The sequence below is a fragment of the Corvus kubaryi genome, unplaced genomic scaffold, assembly GCF_017639235.1.
Source record: "Corvus kubaryi isolate FWS band 111438036 unplaced genomic scaffold, C.kubaryi_AGA036_p1.0 37353, whole genome shotgun sequence".
Taxonomy (NCBI): domain Eukaryota; kingdom Metazoa; phylum Chordata; class Aves; order Passeriformes; family Corvidae; genus Corvus; species Corvus kubaryi.
This window is the reverse complement of record NW_024581115.1, coordinates 1051721-1072089: the sequence shown is the minus strand read 5'-3', so window position 1 is coordinate 1072089 and position 20369 is coordinate 1051721. Positions and strand designations below refer to the sequence as shown.

General features: G+C 39.7%; 1 protein-coding gene across 2 annotated transcripts in view; it reads left to right on the top strand.

The window, feature by feature from the left end:
• Positions 1-20369, top strand: part of ANKFN1 (ankyrin repeat and fibronectin type III domain containing 1) — a 130602-nt gene that overhangs the window by 73378 nt on the left and 36855 nt on the right. For both annotated transcript variants that reach the window (XM_042032357.1, XM_042032356.1), the window contains exons 5-8: positions 2953-3147; positions 4649-4762; positions 18594-18691; positions 19327-19417. In XM_042032357.1, the coding sequence (XP_041888291.1) occupies positions 2953-3147; positions 4649-4762; positions 18594-18691; positions 19327-19417 (498 nt within the window). The remainder of the gene's footprint in view (positions 1-2952; positions 3148-4648; positions 4763-18593; positions 18692-19326; positions 19418-20369) is intronic.

The window sequence follows — 20369 nt, the reverse complement described above, 5'->3', positions numbered from 1 at the left end:
AAATATACCCACCAAATTTCCACTTCACTTATCTTGATTTTTAGTTTTTCTGATTGAAATAATGGATGAAGCATTCTCAGTAAAAAGCAAATGATCATTTTGTTTGGGTGTTTTACCTGAAGGGTTTGCAGTGGCTATTTGAGAGCGAAATGCAAAAAGTTATTTTCACCCCTCAAAACAAAGGTTCACAGCATCCTTGTATGTGGCTCCAGTCTTGTGGAACTGATGGCAGTCACTTTCTATTTTCTCCAGACTTTCTGCTCTGCTTTCTGTACTCAACCAACCCTGTTCAAATTAAATCCTGTTTGTATCATCTCAGGGCTGCAAGAACATGATCCGGCACCCAGCAGGAACATTTTCATTTCTCTATGGTGGGCAATTGAGCACGACTTCCCCAGGCTGAATGGGAGGGTAAAATCCTGACTCACCCAGTTTTGGGACTGGACACAGCAACTCTTAATGTGATTAGAAGTGTACAAGACAGATGCACAGAGCTGGGAGAAGGCGAAATAGAGGAATTCCTCATTCCAGGTGTACACAAAAAGCTTCCTTCACAGAAAACCTTTGCTCTTCCACTGTATATTTTAGCTGTAGTGATCCAGCTGAAATCTCATTATAGCCCCTAACCTAACTCTGTAGAAAAGAAGATCTGGAGGACAGATAGCTTCCATCTGTATCACCTGGATTTCTGCCTGGAACAGCAGCAGATAAAGCAATAGAAAGTAAAACTATGATCTTCATCTCCACGTGGAGCTCAGATTGTATAAATCTCAACAGGAACCCAACATCTTTTAAAAACAAAGTAACTAAGATCAGAGAGTACAGCATTTAAAATATTAATTTAGTTGGGGAGAAGACGAAGTTACTATCTTTTCAGTTACTATTATTCATCATATACTCATGGTTTGGCTTGTTCATGTGAACCCAAATAAAAATAAGATTAAAATTCCCGCTGGCTGATTGGACACGTTTCCAAGACCCAACAAATGTGGATCTGAATCTTGATTAAACAGATAGAGCCAGATCCTTAGTGAGAACTTGAACCAATGCCAGTTCTTAACCACCTGAAGCTCTGGCACATAAAATCTCCTTCCTCAGTCCTGTTGTGCTATCAGATGTGTTGCATGTTTATTGTAGGCATGGATCCAGGAAACCCTATCACCTCTGGCCTCCCAGTAAACAACAGTTCTGAGGATATCAGCAGATTCCAGGGAGCTTGGCCATATGTCCCTGATGTCCATATGAAGAATGATCAAACTTAAGAAGGATGGCTTCAAGCCAACTTCTGAAAGCAAAGTCTTAGAGACAAACATTCTTCAAAAACAACCCTTTGGATGTCAGAGGTGTTGAGTAATTCTTTACTTTCCTGTGTCTGTAAAGATCCCAGGGCACTTTTCACATCAGTAGGGTTATTCTTAGACTCTGCTAAACTCTGGCTGTTATAGTTTGTGAGAGACAGAGGCAAAAGTTAAAATGAGAGGTTCCGGCTGGATAAAACAAACACCTTTTTCACTGTAAGGACAGTGAAGAAGTGGAATAATCTCCATTCATCCTGGGAAGTTTTCAAGACCAGACTGGATAATGCCTTCAGTAACTTGGTCTGACCTCTTTGCTGAGCCTATTTGGAAGAGGATTGGTCTAGTGAAGGTCCTTTCCAGTCTAATTTGTCCCATATGATCCCAGTTTAGAAATAACATATTCATATCCACATACATATTCACTCCTGTGGTGTTTTGGTATCAAAAACCTGTCAGAGTCTTGGTATTTTATATGGTACAGTTTGATGTTTTCAGGAATGTCTGCTGCTCCTGACTTGTGCAAGTGAATGATGGGTTCAGTCTGTGTAAGATTCTTGCTGTTCCTGTAAAAGGCTTGGGGCAATCAAGAGCCTGCCTGTCCCTACTTAGCAATTCCCCACTATTGCTAAGAAAAACTACATGTGCCAGGGCACAGATTTTGGTAGAAAGAGACCCTTTAAATTAAGGCTATCTCAGAGCTATTCTGCAAAAATTCCAGACACCAAGCTTATTTTCTGTGTTTTCAGAGTTCCTTCTCTTGTACGACTTCCTGCATATTGAACACCAGAATCAGTGCTTGCATTTCTTTTCAAATTAAACATCTTTACAAGTCCTACTTTCTAAACTGCAGGTTGAACAATTTTAGGCTAAGAGCAACTCTGAAAATAGGACTTGATTCACCACATTTCATTTTATAATCAAGGGACTTTTTTAGGGTAGTCTTGTGGACTACTTAGAGCTTGTGGATTTGGGCTAAAATCAAACCTATTTTAGTTTGTAACCTATGTGATCTTTATTTTCACCTTGATGTAGCCCACAGTAGTTCACACAGAAAATCTGAACTGCTAAACATCAAATTAAAATTATTCTGAGCACAGGAGGAAAAAATCTCCATGTGCCAAGCTGCTCACTGCCTGTCAGAGGACTGATTGAGTCTCACACAGATAAAACTGTGGCACAAAAAGCTGGAAAGAGAGCCATTCTCTACCAGCCATGGACCTTAGGCACAAAAAATTCTTAATTTTGCCAGTTGGGTCTCTCCTTGTTTGTAGAAGTTTATATATTGTGTGTGTTTGTAACCAGTACAATCTTTTTTTTTAATGTAAGTTTATGATATTATACCAAAGCAGAGGTTAGAGAGAGAGTTTATTATTTTTAGCTTAGTTTTTATATTCCAACTTAAAACAGATATGCAATTTCAGTCTAATTATGACATTTTTAAGCATATGAGAAATAACAGAGGAAAAAATGTGGTAAATTTATTCATGTTGTTCATGTCATTTAAGTGGCCAGATCTTTAAGTGGCATTGCTGTAACCCACTTGACAACAAGATAATGACTGGAAGGCAGAGTGTGCGAGGGTTTGACCTTACATGTGTTTTGAGCAAGGCTGAAATTTTGCCAAGCACTTCCTATTTCCCCCTTTTCCTGGCAGTTGTGAACGTGGAGAGCAGGTCTGTGCACCTGAGCAAGCTGGTGCAGGAGGCCCAGCAGAGAGTGACGGAATTATCCGCACAAGTGGTGAGTGAAGGGCTGGGCACAGAGAGCGCCGAGAAGGAAAAGCAGCTCAAGGGCTGGGAGTGGAGGGCCAGGCTCTACCAGCGCATGAAGGACGGCTACGAGCATGCCCGTGAGTACAGGGAAAGAGCCACATTCCAGGCAGGAATCTGCAGCTGAGAACCCTTCCCAAAGATGCTCTCACTGGCTGATCCTCACGGCACCGCTGTGGAGCAGGAGAAGGTTGGGGTGGGGAAATGGAGGCACAGTGGTGAAATGGCCTTTCCAAGAGGGAGAAGGAAATGGACGTTAGAACAATAAAGGACCAAATATCTGAGAGCAGCAAGCACATGGCTCCTTAGGCTGCACAAAATTAATAAGACATCCAGCATCCAAACTCTTCATTCAGGATGCAGTGATTCTGCCCTGATTATCTCCTTTCACATTTACTCCTGGATCTCATTTAACATGTTCAGAATTTAAAACAGGATGCTATAAAACAGCATATGAATAGGCAGGAAGAGGGATGGGGACATTGGTCTTTTCTCTCTTGAAATTTGATTATTTTTCAAAAAAATCTTATTATTTTGGAATGGGATTGTTCTAAATGTTTGATCAAGCAGTGACATTTCATTTTACACATACCTATTGTGAAAATTTAAACTTATTTTTGGTAAGCACTAATCTTAATCTTGGTATCCATTTCATCACCACAGCCACAAATTGAGTCACCTTAAACAGTGGTACAAGTGAGTCTGTACCCAAATTAAATTATTTTGGCCCAAATGAAGGAGTAAACAGGTCTGAATTGTTTCTAGACACATGGATTTTTAGCTGTATCCTACATGATGAAATACAATCATTGACATTCACATTTGTACAACCATCTTTATATAAATGTACTTACAAATAATTTTCTCGATTTTTTGTAGGCTAAAGTTATTTCTTCAAGACAGATGTAGTGCTCCTTCTCTTAAGATACTAAATAAGGAAATACAGAAGTAGTGCAAGTTAATATACTGATTTTTTAAATCAATCCCAGCAGTAAGTCATGACATTTTGTGTTTGATTTCTGAATTGAGCCTGATTGATATTCTGCAAATTAAGCTTTTTTTTTCCTTTTCTTTTTTTAAACAAAAATGTTAGGCCCCAATTGACAACTGTATTTTGGAACTATTACACCAAAACAATTGTGGAATTTGCAATTTTTGAATCACAATAATGTAAAAATATTTTCTGGTTTTCGATAAGTTTGAGTTTGTTAGTGAAACAATAAAGGTTTCATTAGCTCTTTGTGGTTTTGTCCTTTCTCTCTCCTCCTATCCACCCCAAGAGATTTATAGGGGCTTTTCATTGACATAATTAGCATTAATCTCTTTTATGGGGTTACATATATGCAGGAAGATATTTTTAACCAAAAAGGAGCCAAAAACCCTGATAGAAACAAATGGTGTCTGCAGGATATTGTTAGCAGGGGCACTAATTAAAATGCTCAAAAGGCAGAAAACACAAACACCTACAACCCAAAGCTCACAATTGCAGGGTGATTTTCAGTGGGTTCTTTGAAGAGTCAGAAACATTGTTTGAATAGGATTTGTTGTGCTGAAGAGCTGATGTTTTCTCTTCTCTCCCAGGAGCCCCCGAGGCGCCAACCAATGTCTGTCTCATGGTAACAAGCAGTACATCACTCACTGTCACCTTCCAAGAACCCCTCAGTGTCAACTCAGCTGTGGTGACCAAGTATAAAGGTACTGGATTTAGACATCTTTCATTCCCCTTAACAATGTACAAAAATTTGAGGGCTAAGTGGCAAAGGTATTTATCTACAAGAGATTATGTTATGATGCAAGTAGTGTTTAAATGTAATTATTTTCCCCGTAAACAGCCACAGAAGTGGAATTTTCTTGAAAGATTACCCAAGGACAAATTTTTTATTAAAAAAAAAGAAAAATAAATTAACCAAAAGCTTTCTCCATGAGTGCTTTGAAGAAGTTTGCTTGACTCACTGTGGTTAAGACATCAGCTCAATGACTGGGTTGAGATGAGCAGTTACAAAACACAAACTAACTTTTGGTGCCTGTGGGCTCCTGAAACCATGTGTATCCTTGTAAAAGCCAAACCCACACCAGCATTCCTTAAAGGAATGCCTCTGGAAGCTGAAACTTCTGGCAGAGGCATCATACAGCCCAATTAATTTGCTATTCCAGTGCTGCCACATCATTCTTGGAAGTGATACATTCGGGGTGGCACCAGTTAGTTGCAAAGTGGAATGAATAAGAAAATGCTTCCATCTGAATAGCCCTGTTGAATAGAGATGGTTTTAAAACCAAATTTCAGTTCCACAGGAAATTCCAACATTAAGAAAAAAAGCAAGTTTTATTGAAGATTAGAACAAAAATGAGAATTTTTAAAACTTCCTGTTTGAAGGGACTTTCTGGTTTTCTACAATGTTTGGGACAGTAAGTTCTTCAGTGTTAAGCACAGTAATCCACAGCCTCCAGCTGCCAGTGGGAGCATGAATCCTCCCACAGGTCAAGGGACTGGGGACCTGAAGCCTCCTTGGCCCTGACCAGGGGAGTCAAGGTGTGGGAGCCTGAAAGTCGTCTTAGTTATTTCTCCCAGTTTCTCTCTTAATGCTTCCTGCTGTGTTTGTTTCTTTGTATTAATCATTGAAAACTCCTTTCAGAGGTGCCTAAATCTAAAATTTCCATACTCACAGCCAGAATCATCCTGGCTGTGTGGTAGGGAGTCTGTTTCATATTTCCATGGGTGGGTGTTCCAGGGATGGTTTCAACAGGAGAGATTCAGAAAGACCCTGTCCATCGAGGGTCCAACAGCTCATGGATCCCTTCCAAAGGTGGGACATACCAGTGCACAGGCTCCACTGGCATCAGCACAAGCTCCCAAAGCACTACAGGAGCTTATTTTGGAAAAGGCAGATTCTCTCTTTCTTTCCTCCTCCTGCTTCTGGTCACAGATTCCACTCACCACTGGCTGTGCCCAGCAAAATAATTTTTTACATTCTATGAAAAAAAACCCCCAACCTCACAGACACCACTGAGGCCATCAAAGTGATAATGCCCGGATAGCCTCAGTAGAAGGCAAATTACTGTATTACACCTAGTCAGCTGTGCAGTGCTGCAGGAAGCGTGATTTTCAAAAACATCAAAGCCCTTTAGAAGCCTAAATCTAATTTTTGGCAATGGGTTATGTTGCCAGGAAACTAAATTTCATTTAAGAGCTTCCCACTGCCTGATTTACTTGTGAAAATAATACTTGGGCTCCTAAAACACCAAAGTTCTCTAGAAAATATCAGACTGTTCTTTGTAATATTTGTATTTTAAATAACCTTGAAACATTGTTCACCCTCTATTTATAATGATTCTTGGTATTTTCACAGGAAAGCAAATTCCCAAACAGAGCTAATTTTTAAAAATAATTTTGTAAAGGTCGTAGTACTTTTCTCTTGGCTAACCAGGCTCATTTGGGTTGAGCCTGGTTTGTACCATGTCAGTGGTGTCCTGTTTTCGGTAAACACAGAATTCAGAGAAATTTAATCCAACCTGACCTAACTTTCTGATCAGACCAGGTAGCACTGCCCTGTATTCTGAATTACCCTCACAGGTGATCTTTTATGCTTTATCAAGTTGACTATTACTCTTGCCAGAATGTTCTTTTTAAATCCTTTGTCCCAGGAGACTTGCATATTTACAGTTAGATAAAAAGAAAGATCATTAATAGCTCCTTTTGGTGACTTTTGGGAATTAATTAAGCATTGTTTGTAGAATTGTTTATTACATTATAGAGTGAGATTCTTTGTGCTACTTTGAGGGGTCATAAAATGAACCTTTCGAATGATCACTTGCAAGAATGATTAGAACCAGCTAGCAATTACTAGCCCTGAAAAGAGAGCTTGATAACAAAGTGTGAAGATCTTTTTAGTCAGATATATAAACCTCCTGTCCAGAAAGCCATCGAAGCATTTTGCTAATTCAGGAACAACAAAAAAAAAGGCTGTTAGGGTGGGGTTTTTTCCCCCTCTATATTTTACCGTTTCTTTTTCTAAGCAAATTAAAATTCAGGAGCATTTGCAGCAATGTTTAGGGAATACCTGCTCATTAACAAAAACTAATAATGTTCTTTTCTCTAGACCTGAACTATACGGGATAAAAACTGACATCAATTCTGTTCAGTTTAGTTTAGTTCCCTAAAAACAGTGAAAAACTGCCAATTCCATTTTTCCTGTGTCATCTTTCTTTTTTCTTCTTCTTTTTCTTTTTTCTTTTTTAATATATTTTTTCCAAAGCTTTATTTGCCCAAATGTCTTTTAGAAACTGGGCTTGGAGCATTATCTAACTGTCTGCTGTTTTCCTGTGTGACCTTTTCCCTTGTTAGCTGTATAACTTACAAATAATCATACAGGAGAATAATACTTTGCACTCACTCTCTAACCACTAAAACCATCTCACTTCATTAGGAGATTTAATTTTAACCACACACGGTGAATGGGTATTGACTTTGGTGTCCCAGCTGGATGGCAGCTCAGTGACTGCATTCTGTTCAGCCATTGCTTTAAGGAGCCAGAGTATTCTTTACTTCCTCTCCGGATTGTTGTTTAATGTTGCAGGCACCATCCTAATGGCTCCCTTCAGTTTCCCTCTGGAGAAGGCTGCAGCGTGGTGGTGGCTGATGTGAAATGATTCCTAAGTACATTGTAACTTAGTAAAGTGTTTTGAGGCTGGAAGCAGACAGGCATGACATAAATCAATAATAAAAGTAATAATCTGCTCCATGCTAGAGAAAGACTCAAAGCCAGAGACACCTCATCCCAGCCAGTTTTAGGAAGGATGTGAAACATCACTGTAATATTGAGAAAAAAAAAAACCCTGCCCTTGGTTAATTGTGCCCTAGAGCCAAACTTCACATCCCACCATGGAAGTACTTAGGACCTGCTTTAGTTTTACATCTTTGAAAACACAATCAAAGCGTTCCACGTTGACATACAAAACAACTTGCCCCAGTTGGAAGCCAGGGAGAGCTTTCTGTTTACACCACCACACTGGTACTGCAGGATGTTTTGTTATCCCAGAGCTGCACCTCTGCAACCATCTCGATGAAAAATACCCCACAGCAGCATAGTCCAGACAGACAGCACTCAGCTCCCGGGAACATCCCCCTAGAGACAAGCAGCAAGTGCTTGCTGGGCTTTTTAAGAACTGTTTTCTTTCATTAATCAGCCCTTCTAGGGTTCACATGTTTCATCCAACACATACACATAAAGAAAGCAGGTTTTTTCAATGAAAAAATTATAAGTAAGGTTTAAGTAATTTTGTCATATTTATTTTCTGTGGATTTTAAACCTGATTACTATTTTGCTTTTACAGTGAATAAGTACAGATAAACCTCCTCTTACTGCATGATTTTTTTCATCCATTTCCCAACAGAAGTAGTCATAACAACGCTGTGATCCCAAAGTATAGGATAAGGAAGAAAAATGGACATAGTGCTGATCATTACCTACTGGAAAGGATCACCATGCAATGAAAAATCTCTGTTTATATTTTATTTACAATTTTTAAACAAACATCTATACTCCCTTTTGAAGAAAAAAAAATGAAACAGCTTGTATAACCCCAGTTGAGCTAATTTATTTTAGAGCCTGGAACTATTTATGTTTGAAGAGAGCGGAAGAAAGACATGTTTGATGTAGCAAACAAAGCTAATCTTCTCTGTTTGGTTGTAGCTGTGGATGCCAAGTTATTTTCCAGATAGTGGTGCTGAGCTGTCTAGGCCACTTTAGCCCTGGTTACCTTTTTGTTTAATTTGGTATTTTAGCAGAGTATTTCATGTTTGTCAGAACTTCCCAGCTGCCTTCTCAGATTTCTTTTGGATGGAGAAAAGATTTTTATTTTCAGTTGGTGTAGCTCTTTAAAACACAAAACAAAACAAAACAAAACAGGTTGGCTTATATCAGGAAAGAAGGAGTTACGTTTTGCTTAAATTTTGAGAAAAGGTTGTTCCCTTCCTCCTTTCTTCCAAAGCAATTTGTGGTCCACTTCAGAATTTTTTTTGAATGAGAATAGTTTAAACTGTCTCTAAGTCACTGTTGCAGTCCTGGATGGATATGCACTAGCCACAGGATGTTGCTGTCACATAGCCATGTGAAATGGGTCAGTTCTAGCCCAGAACAGACCAGACAATTTGCTGTTGTCATTGTGAGTCTCATCTAAGGGATGGATGGAGCTGCCTTTGCGCTCAGGGTCAGCACCTGTGCTCAGGAATGAGGAGCCTGCCAGGCTAGGCCTGTTTGAGACCTGCCCTGGAGCTCAAAGGAAACCTGGATCTGGGATTCTCAGCTGGCTTGTCAGCTGGCTTCTCACCAGGTCGATGGAAAATTTACATTGAAGATTCCAGTGCAAAAAACCTCAAAGATTTTACAGGAACAATCTATAAATTTTGTGTGATTCTGCCTGTTTTATTCTTGGGGGTAATACTTTCACAACCAAATAATCTCATCATTTTGTGTGGGCTTCTGCTTGTCCCCATGAGCACATACAAACAGCAGATACCACATTTTTTAATTATATTTTATTTGTATATCAAAAGTTGGCCTTCCATGTTTGACCAAGTTTGGATTTGTTCCACAGCAGGCTCCCTGCAGTGATCCTCAAGGACCTAAATATATATATTTTTATATCTCTATCTTTCTCCACTTTGGTGGCGGCTATCTGCTCACATAGCACTGTCTGAGTAGAAAGCAGCAAGCCTGTGCTGTCTTTGACTTCTAGAAGAACCCTGGTTGTGAAAATGAATGCTTGTTGAAGTGAATCTTATGGAAATGTAGCGCTTTAATAACAATACCTCTGTCTTTCTAAAGTAGGTGCTGTGTCACTGCTTGATTCTGGTCCAGTCCATAGTGGAACTGAGCAGCATTCTGCACTTGGTCTTGAAACCTTTTCCACTTATTATTCCGAGTTTCTTTATATATTTTGAAACTCGTTCTATCTTTTCTCAAAACAGTTCTTGCTCCATGAAAAGAAAAGAGAATACATTTCTTTGTAAGACATTTGAATTTATCCTGCTGAATAGGTGTGGTCTGATATTTCTTACAGTAGTTCATTTATGGCATTTTATTAGGTCTCCTGGGCACTTTATTTGCACGTTACATTTTGGTAGCTAACAGGACTGTGCAATTTGACTTCTATTTTTATGCCTAGCCAGTACAGAAATGTATAAAAGTTAAACCAAACCTTTCTATTTCTAGCTCCTGTCAATGTCTGTAGTATGTGCTGGACTTAATATAAAATTTAAGAATTTCTATTATTTAAGTTTGCTATGGATTTAAAATCAGCTTTGAACATGAATCACGTACTAAGTGATGGTGTAATTAACTAATGTAGCTAATCAAACACCGGTTACTCAGCTGAATCATTCTTTCCTCCCGCTTTGTGGTTTATAAGGATTTTGAACAGCAGCTCAGGATGAATAGCTCTGAGAAAACCCAGACATATAGGCTCTACTTTTGTCTGCCTTGGTTTCTAACAAAAAAGGCTCGTATCATGATGTTGTTGAATTTTAGACACTGTTTTGCCTTTTACATTAGCTTTTACTTACCAAAATTAATAAGTTTCTTCTTTTAATTGTTTGCATGTGACTGTTACAGCTTCTAGTTCATAGGTATGGCATAGAAGAGGTGAATTCCTTATAGTCAGTGTCAGGACTGGGACTCAAGACCTTCAGCTTCTGTCTTCAAGGAGGTTCCTGATTTGGCAGATATTTTGATGAATGGATTTGGGAATGAAGACTCACTGAAGACTTAAAACCAGAATGTCTTCAAAGGGTTTATGTCAAAGTTTCCCTGCTCACACCTTCATCTCTGGCCCATCATGGACTTTCCTGGATCATTTACAAGTATCAAAGGTCTAGGTCTTAGTTTGCCTCCCTGACCAAAGCCTGATCCTGTTCTAGTAATCAGATCTGACCCCCAGAACTGATACGTGTCTGTAAATTTGGAATCAGGCCTTGGCATCTGCTGCAAGCTCCTACCTCGTGTATTGAGCATAAACTGCAGTGTTTCCTGCTTCCATGCATGAGTGCCCAGTTAGTTCAGGCATGAACACCCCATCAGTTTGTGCATGAGCACCCAGTTAATTTACTAATGAACACCCAGCTGACTCACCCATGAGCCCCCTCTTAACCCATGTCTGAGTTCAGTCAGTTCACACCTGAGCACCCAGTTGGCTCACTCCTGAGCACAGTGCTGGGCATGGATGGCAGTTTCCATTAGCCAGGGGCCACTGAAGGAGTGGGAGGAGTTCAGGAGAGGTCGGGTGCTGCTCACACCTGGCCTGGCTATGCCTCAGTGTGATGGAAAACCCATCACTGAGTGAAAGCCATGGTGGAGAGAAGGGAAGCTGACAGTAGGAAAGGGGGAGGATAAGTGTTTGGATTAAGTTCAGTCTGGGAAAGATGGTGAAAAGGTGTTCACTTAAATGGTTTTTTAATTATATTTACTTTCTTCTCACTCTGAACGAATTATTAGAAATTTGTGTTAATTGGCGATAAATTAAATTAAGTAAAAGATCCCCAAATCAAGGCTGTTTTGCCTGCAACACCTGTCTGCATTTCTAGGGAAGGTGAAAGCTCTTTAAGCTACTGTAGGGATTAGTTTATAAAGAAATAAAAGCCTTAAATATGGTTAATCAACATTGATGCAGCAAAGTCCCTCTTTATATCACAGGAGAACTAGAGGACAAGGAGCGGAATCCCATTAAACAGATTACTCGAATTAGTGTCTGTGTATTTCCTTCCTTTGCTCCCCATGCTGGGCACTGCTCTGGTTTGCCTCCTACATTGAGATAGATTACTTTTTTGTTTGCATTTTCCCAGCTGCTCATTATTAATTAGACTTTAATGTCATGTTTTCGGATGAAGCTGAGCCTGCCCCGTGCATGCTTTGCACAAACGATCGGTCCTTGCATGCGGGAGCTTCCCCCCGGCTCTCACTGCACAGATTACAGGAGTCAAACGGGCCCACTGGGAGGGGAAACTTGCAGAATCCAAGCCAAGCTTTTCTAGGATGTGAAGCCTTTGCATAAGAACCCCATTTATTCTCCAATCCCCTCTCAGAGTTCTAACACACGCTCTCTCCTACTTTTCTTTCCACGTCCAGAGTGGGATATGTTTTGTCATTTCAGGGCTGAGAAACAAATCTTGGCTGTTATTATAATCCATTGTAGCTTTCTAACCACTGGCCCACATTGGAAGGCTGAATGTGCACCCACATCGCACATTTTCTTAGTTATTTATAAAGTGTTAGTAAGAAATGTCATTTTCACTAACAGAGAGGAAAAAATTTCCTTCTTGTACTGGAATAGCTGGCCTTATTGCAAACAGATAAAGAATTGCTGCGATTAGAAAATGCTAACCAAATACTTGAGAAAAAAAGATCAATTTTTTTTTATATTCTCTTGGTGAGAATTTTATTAAAATTCAATAAAAATAGTATCTTATAAATCGTTTATATAATGCAGATTTGCTTTAAAATGAACTAGTGAAACCATGATCAAGCAAAGATGTGTCTTTGGCACCCAGCCTGCTGTCATAATGGTTCCCATAAATGTCAAGACATAAAATAGAGTATTCTGGCCTGGGTCAAAGGAACATGCAGAAACAGGGCCACAAGAAAGGTTATTTAACATCATTGGTTATTATTAGCAGGCAAAAAATGCAAAGGAGCCCAGAGCTGTTGGGAAGAAGATTTACTGCAAATAAAGTATTTGATTATTAAAAAAAAAAAACCTCTGAAATAAGTATCATGAAGATTTATAGCCATGGAAGTTTCAAATGAAGATGTGCTCTCTAGCAATAGTCTAGAGATGCTTTTCTTGGTACTCTGTCTCGCACTGTTCCGTCTTGTTCTGTTGAGAGGCCCTTAAGCCCCCCTGCAGCTCCTTCCCACCACACCACAGCAGTACTTTGTTTGCCTCAGGCAGGCACAGAGCTCTATGTTTGCATCTTTTTTCATTCCTCGTCAGCTTTATTGATGCTTCTACTAACCCAGTACAAAGAGCCTCGGATAAGTTTACAGAAAAAACTGAAATTATAGATAAGATCCAAAATAATGAACACTAGTATTTGGAGTTCAGGTTTTAATTTAAGTTGTACCTAGAAATCCAAGTCCCAAGCCATGACTGTGTTCTAACTTCTGTGTTTGTACAAACTGCTCAGTGGCAAACATTTGTTTTTCTCCTAATGGAAGCATTATGCTATCAGTAGTCCCTACAGCTGGTATAACTTGTCTTTCTCCTATCATTTCTTGGATGATATCCAAACATGAGAGAGGCATGAACACAGCCTGAACTGAAAATCTGAAAAAATTGGGTTCCTTTCTTAAATCAGGCTGGAAAGAACAGTTGAAGACAGCAAGGAGGAGCTGACCAAATACTGCAAACTGTGTTGTCCATCAGAGCTGGTGATGCTCTACACCAACAGATTCCAGCTTTTCACTACTGTTTGGGTCTCTTCACTTGTTTTATAAATACTTGTTTAGGGTCTTTCATCCTGATTTTATTCATATGAATGGCAGTGTTTAATGTCCTTAAATCAGCTGCTAAGGCATTATAAGAGCAAATCAGTAAAATTTTTTCATCAAGATCAGTAAGCAGAAAAGAATGGCATGAAGTGGTTTCTGGATGTTCTCTCTGTCGGTTTTATAATTCAAAGGAAGCTAATAAATAACACAATTATTTGTTTGGAGGCCCTTGGAAACACAAGATAAGACCACCATCAGCCCAGGCCCTGGACATGGGAGGAAGGGAATGAGACAGAACCTTTGCTGGTCAAGCCTGCCTTAAAAGCCAGAGTGGCAGAATGCACTGCCCAAGGTCACTCAGCAAGTCAGTAGCACATGCAGGAATGAAATCCAGAATTCCAGCTCCATATACTACTCTGCAGACCCCAACAAGCAGAAACAGAACTCCTGTCCCTCGGTGTAATTAATCTACTCAGCAATTCAGAGAGTAATTTAAATGCAAGCAAAAACAAATGTCAAGAGAACAGACAAATTCTACTGTGGCTCAGGCTATTTACTTGACTCAGGAGAAGGTGCTTTCCTGAATGAATCTATAATAGGGTCAGGAGGTGTTTTGTGCCTTCCCTTTGACTTTTATCTGTCTGTCCATCTCTCTGATAAGCTGTTAAAGGCATGCTCAGTATAACAGAAAGGTTGTGAGTGGAAAAGAAACAGGTGAAAATAAACTTCTCCCTTTATTTTAAAGCGCGTGAATTGAGTATTTAAAAATAAAAAAAAAAAAACAACTTGGCCACAAGTAAGTTACATAACTTAAGCCAGTCTAAAATTATGTGCCAGCAATTTACATGAGTTTTATGTAACTGTTTATACTGCTGTTTATTTAAAAATTACTACTTATCTTGGCGACCGCAGCAACACATCGTGCATTTGCTAGCTCTGGAATACAGGGCACCTTCATTAAAACACATAGTCACCAATATATTAAACACACAAAAAAGCCCTGCTCTGACATAACATGAAGTGTCAGATGGAAAGCCGCAACAGCAAAGACATTCAGCGTTCACAACAAAGCAGCCCTTTTGGGGTGTTCAGAACAGGACTGGAACATGCTCCATCCTTAATTCACCCAACAGCTTTCAGGTCCTTTACAGCACAGTTGGTTCAGTCTACAAGACCAGCTCCTGTTCCTGGGCTCTTATAAAGGACCCTCTTCATCCTCAGCTTTCTATACTTGAGCATGTTTATAATTCAGCATTTAGGTGCTGAGGTGAGGCAGCCTTTTGTTCTTTCTTAAAGTCCCAAGAACTTCAGCATGACACAAATGATTGGTAATTTCTGTCTGCTCTCTTCCAGCACTGTCTCTCTCACAATGGAGGCAAAGATTTAGCTAGATCTTCATGATGGGTTGCTCATGCACAAATTACATAATTTTTAGGTCCAGGCTGATCACCAGGGAAACACCGTGGGTGAGTAGCTTTGTATTGGTACCAGGAAGAGCTGCAGATATCCCACAAACCAGGCAGTGGGAGCAACACCAGCCTAATACATGGATTTTGCCCCTTGTTTTGGGGCCTGTTGACTGAACAAGGTGCTCTACCTCTCCTTACTTCATTTTCACATCTATAAAAGAGGAAAACTGGTATCCACATCCTCCTAGGAGATTTCTAACCCAATTAATCAGTATAGCAGAATATTATGTATTATTTTTAGATGACCATTACAGTAGAGAGCTGAAATCTGGAAATGCAGAGCAGGAGATATAAACCTAAGTGATAAATTATTTCCATTGATTTGCATATATTTAAAGCTGTATCATGTCATCTTCTTCTCACTTGAGTTGGTAAAATCATGGGAGAAAAAACGTTTTTTAAAATTATAAGTAAGCAAGAAAATTCCAAAACTTGTTATGAGTTTCTTTATGACAGATATACTTTGAAATGAGGGGAAAAAGAAGGCACTATTCCAACACAGCTGTTGAAAAAATATTTATTTTTCAGTTATGGAAATTTTTATTGAAACTGGGGGACGGGTTTTTTTCCAAAAGTGAGGTTTTTAAATAAATATATTTGAAAATTAAGTTTTGAGTAACTTTGGATACACCATCTTGTTAGATAAATATCCTTTAATAGGGGGATTCTCAACCATGATAACCATAACCTAAACCACAGGCTAATATCATATTCTGTGTTTTCAATTCCATGGGGCTCAGCCACCACCGGCTAAGCCAAAAAAAAGCAAAATGCTGTCATTGGTGGCTGCATAAGGAGAAGCACAGTTGAGCCTAAGCCTGGCAGCCAGCGAAGGATGGGATGGTGGGGGGACCAGGGGGCACCCAGGGGTGCACCCTCGGCACCTCGTGACAGGATGAGCACTCGGTCACTCTCCCAAGGGAGTTGCTGTCCCTCAAGGGGCTGGGACATCCCAGTGTCACCCAGCACACAGGAGTTCACTGACATGAGCTGGGGCAGCAGTTTGCCCTGGAAGATCAGAGCAAAGCCTTTTTACTATCACAAAACCTCACAAACTTCCCTGCTGCTCCTGAGATGGCTTTGAGGGCCATGTCAGCCTGTTCTCCCCTTAGAAACTCAGCATCTCTCTCTGAACTCAGCAGCCTTTGATTATTTCTGAGAACAAGCTGCCATGCTGTTGCTATGTCACAACCACCAGTATTGTGGTGTTCCTGCTGGCCACAGGCTTGCAGACAGGTAGGATTGCAATCCTGCTCAGATTAAGGCATTAACTCCTCTTCAGACAGTGTGCCAGCATCTCTAAATATTGGGAGTGCTCCCCTAAATGCCAAATGCAAGTGGAAGGGGATCCACATCAAGGACGGGGCTGCAATGTTTATTTGTGTAAGCTACCCAAATTTAAACATGCCTCTTGAAGTACCAGTTTATGTCTGGGCAGCCTCCAGTCCATAGAACAGTTAAAAATTTGGGAAGCTCAAAAGCAGCTTAGAGCTACTTCTCTCACCCTTGGCTTTTGCTTTGTGCTGCCTGAAGTGCGACCCAACCACTTCCCCTCTCTTGGACCAGGACACTCAGGCATGCCTGGGGATTCCAAAGAAGGCAGGATTTGCTGGCAGAATCTGTCCTGAGGGACACTTTCTAGCTTGACATGAATCCTTGAAAAGAAAAATGGTGTCTAAAATGGCTGCAAGCCTGTCAACAACGTGTTCAGCAGTTTGAACAGGGTTTCTCCTGGTTTCTCCTTCTGGAAAACAGAAAACACATCTAAGTGTTCAGCACGTGTACAGTGTCTGCAGTGATTTAACACAAGTGGAGCTAGAAACCTTGAAAATCATGGTTTACAATGGACACTCTGACAGCCATCAAGTTCAATGTTACTTTTAAGTATTCCCATAATTAAACTGTCAACAAAACCCTACAATATGGTACTGCAACAGTCTCTACATTTTCCTACTAATGTGTAGAGATAGCTTCCACTAAAGGTGGCAGTAATTAGGTATTTAAAACCCATGGAAAACTAGAAAAATACACTGTGAAAAAATTCAACAAGAATATAAAAAACCAATCTTCTTCTCATTGGAGCAAACACAAAAATGTTGCAGAACATGCTGTGCATTCACAAAATGCAATCATAGAAAAGGAGCGATTAGGGGAGAAGGGGAAAATGAGTTATGGTATTGATACTTGGTATCATGCTGTTTTAGAAAAATATGTTGTCAGTTAAATGTTGTATATGCTGAGAAAGAAATTCTCTGAAGCCGTTTTCTTTTAATGTGAAAATACCAGTATGACACTGCCAGAAGATGAAAATTCTACATGCTGAAATTAGGATACCTATATCCTCTGATCTCTTCTAAATTATCAACTCCAATACTAATGAATATACAAACAAAGTGTCTAAAAACTATTCTGTGAATGGTTTTTAGGAAATAAAGGAAAGCTTTATATTGAAGTCTTTGGTGTAAATCCAGGAAATTGATGAGATTTCCCAGTTTCTACTGTAGAATAATTCAATAGATTAATTTCACTATGGTTTTATAGATTTTCCTGGAAGTTTGAATCTGAAGGTACAAGTCACTAAATCCCAGAGGCAGGACTCCAGGATTAACCAGGATGGCACCCTCCATTAATAAGGAATAATTTAAGAAAAAAGGCTAGTTTCCTACCTGCAGCCATCTGTTCCTCACTTGCATATATTCCTTTTTTTAAATCATCCAGTAGTTTTTCATGGTCTGCTCAATACTATTTTATGTGCACAATAATTTTTGCAAGTACTGAGGAGGAATATGGACAGCAGGACTGCTGATTACATAACCCCTGTGCTCAACAGGAATGGGAGTGACATTGAGCACTTTGGTGAAGGTGCCCATCACAATTTGGGCTGAAGGAAAGATGGGAGTGCTGAGCTGACATGTCTGTCAGCCCAGCAGCACTTAAATCCATCCAAAAGTGGATTCAGCTTAACAGGTCCTGGTGGAGCTCTGTAATTGCCATGACCACAGCAACAGCAGGCCTGGCCGGGAGAGCCAGAACCCACTGAAACCAACCATGAGGCTCCAGTGAGTGCCTGGTCCAAAGAGAATATTTCTATCCAAATTAGCCAAGGGTAGGTGATGAAAGTTTTGTGGGCCTGAGGAGCCAAAAGGACTCTGCCCATGCCCACCTGTGCAGATCCAATGCAAGCCACTGCTTTTCGTTGGTTAGGATGTATAAACTGCCAAATGGCATTAACAGGTCCAATTCCTTCACCTTCTCTTTTCCACTACTTCTCTTTCTTTAAAAGGAAATTGTTTAAATGAGGGCAATGGTGACTCAAAGGAATTTGTATTGCAGTCTATTTTTAAGCATTCTTTCCTGAAAAGCTTTTGAACAATATTTTGGTTTTGTCTCCCATGCACAGAGATATAATTTAATTACTGTGTATTTGCGAAACATTACTGTTAAATGTGACTTTTATTATCCACATGGACTGGGAAACTGCTAGGAGAAAAGTTAACCTGTGAGTGATTCAAGGCCTTTGACTTCCTTGCTTGGACTGGTACTTGACTTGATTTTCTCATGCTATTTGTTCCCTAGTGGAATGGAGCTCTGCAGAAGACTTTTCTCCTTTGGCTGGTGAAATAATTATGGATAATCTTCACTCTTTGAGGTGCTCCATCACAGGTCTCAGGACGGTGAGTGCCAGAGGACTCATTTAGACCTTGAAGGCCTAGTCCCCGCAGTGATACAAAGACACGAGAATTTGCATCAGCGCCCCTTGGAAATCACTGCAGAGCCTGTCTTGTAGCAGCATGTTCCAGTGATTGAGCGTGATGTGTCTGGTAGCCATAATCCAAAAGTCACAAAGGAATAGACAGCATGAACCATTTTTTGAGTTACCATTCTCAGGGGAAATTGGGAAAGACTGGAGCAAAAACTGCTGTTTTCTGGATCATGGGATAATCAGTGCAGATCATAGGCTCTTGAGAAATCTAGACCTGACTCTGATGACCCATCCCTCAATTAACAACTCTGTCTATTCTCCTTCTTCCAGGAATGTACATGTGGATATCGATCATTCTCATTTTTGTTTATATCTCTTATTTATTTATATCTCTTTGTATATCTCTTTTATACCAAACAGAACTGGGTCTCAAACTTTGTCCTTAAATCTTTGTAGTATGTTTCAATCTATCATGGTGCATTTAAATTATTAAAGCTATTTAAGTTTCTCACTGAAAAAAATCTTTGTGAGGGACTGCTTTGCAGTTGTTACAGCCAAGATTTTGAATCCAGTGATAGTTTTGACTCCAGTTGTTTCCATTTGCAGGGCCAGAGGTATTATGTCCGTGTCTCAGCATACAACATGAGAGGATGGGGACCTCCACGCAATTCTACTCCTGAATATGCTTCTCCTTCAAGTAGGTTGGGTTTGTCTGCCCTCCCAGTTTGCTTAGTGATGTTGGAGTTCATGAAGTAATTTTCACGTCATCTAGGAGTGAAATTAATAATAAAACTCAACTCCTTCCAATGCCCCCCAAAAAAGCAAAATTACAATATATGTGTATTTATGTCTCAGCTTTTATTCTTCTCCAGTCCTTTGACAGAACATTGTTGTCTAGCCATTAACACTTAAAAAAATGAGAAATATTTTAATCTTCATTTCTCTTAGGAGAGTTCTGATATATGGAACTTCCTTTTTCGGTACATGAATGGATCAAAACCTGATTCTGAGCTGCTAGAAGCAAAACACTTACATGCATCTCATGTCATTTTATGCTTTACCTTGTAGCACTACAGATCCCATTCACTGGACCATTCTTATAGCATTCTGTACATAAAATACTCCAGTGTGGACACACATGGTGGTAGGATGTAGCCTATAAATGTTCCAGAAATGTCCAAAAGCCTTTCTTCCTTTTCCAACCTCTGACAGGTTTTCTCAGACTCCATTAGGGCTATGATCTGTCATTTGTAATTTTTAATCTATTACAATCACATTGTATTGTTAATTGCTTTTCCAGACTTAGTGTTGCCTGCCAAAGTGGCTCAGTGTATTACAGCTCCCCTTGTATTGATTAACACAGTAAAGTGGGACTCTTCTTTTTATTGCATTAACACTAGTTTTTATTAGGCTAATGTAGCAATTTAATAACCTTTCATGCTAATGTGAGAAAATATAACAAGCTGTACCTACTCTCAGTAGTCATAATGGAGAGGGTTGGATAAATAAGGCTCTTGCATTACCATTGTCCCATTTTGCTTCAATTTTTTTCTTGTGTTTTCTCCAGAACAATACCAGAACTAGGCTAAAGAAATATTCTGCTATAGAACAAAAATGGGCTACAATCATGGGAAAAAGATACTGTGGAT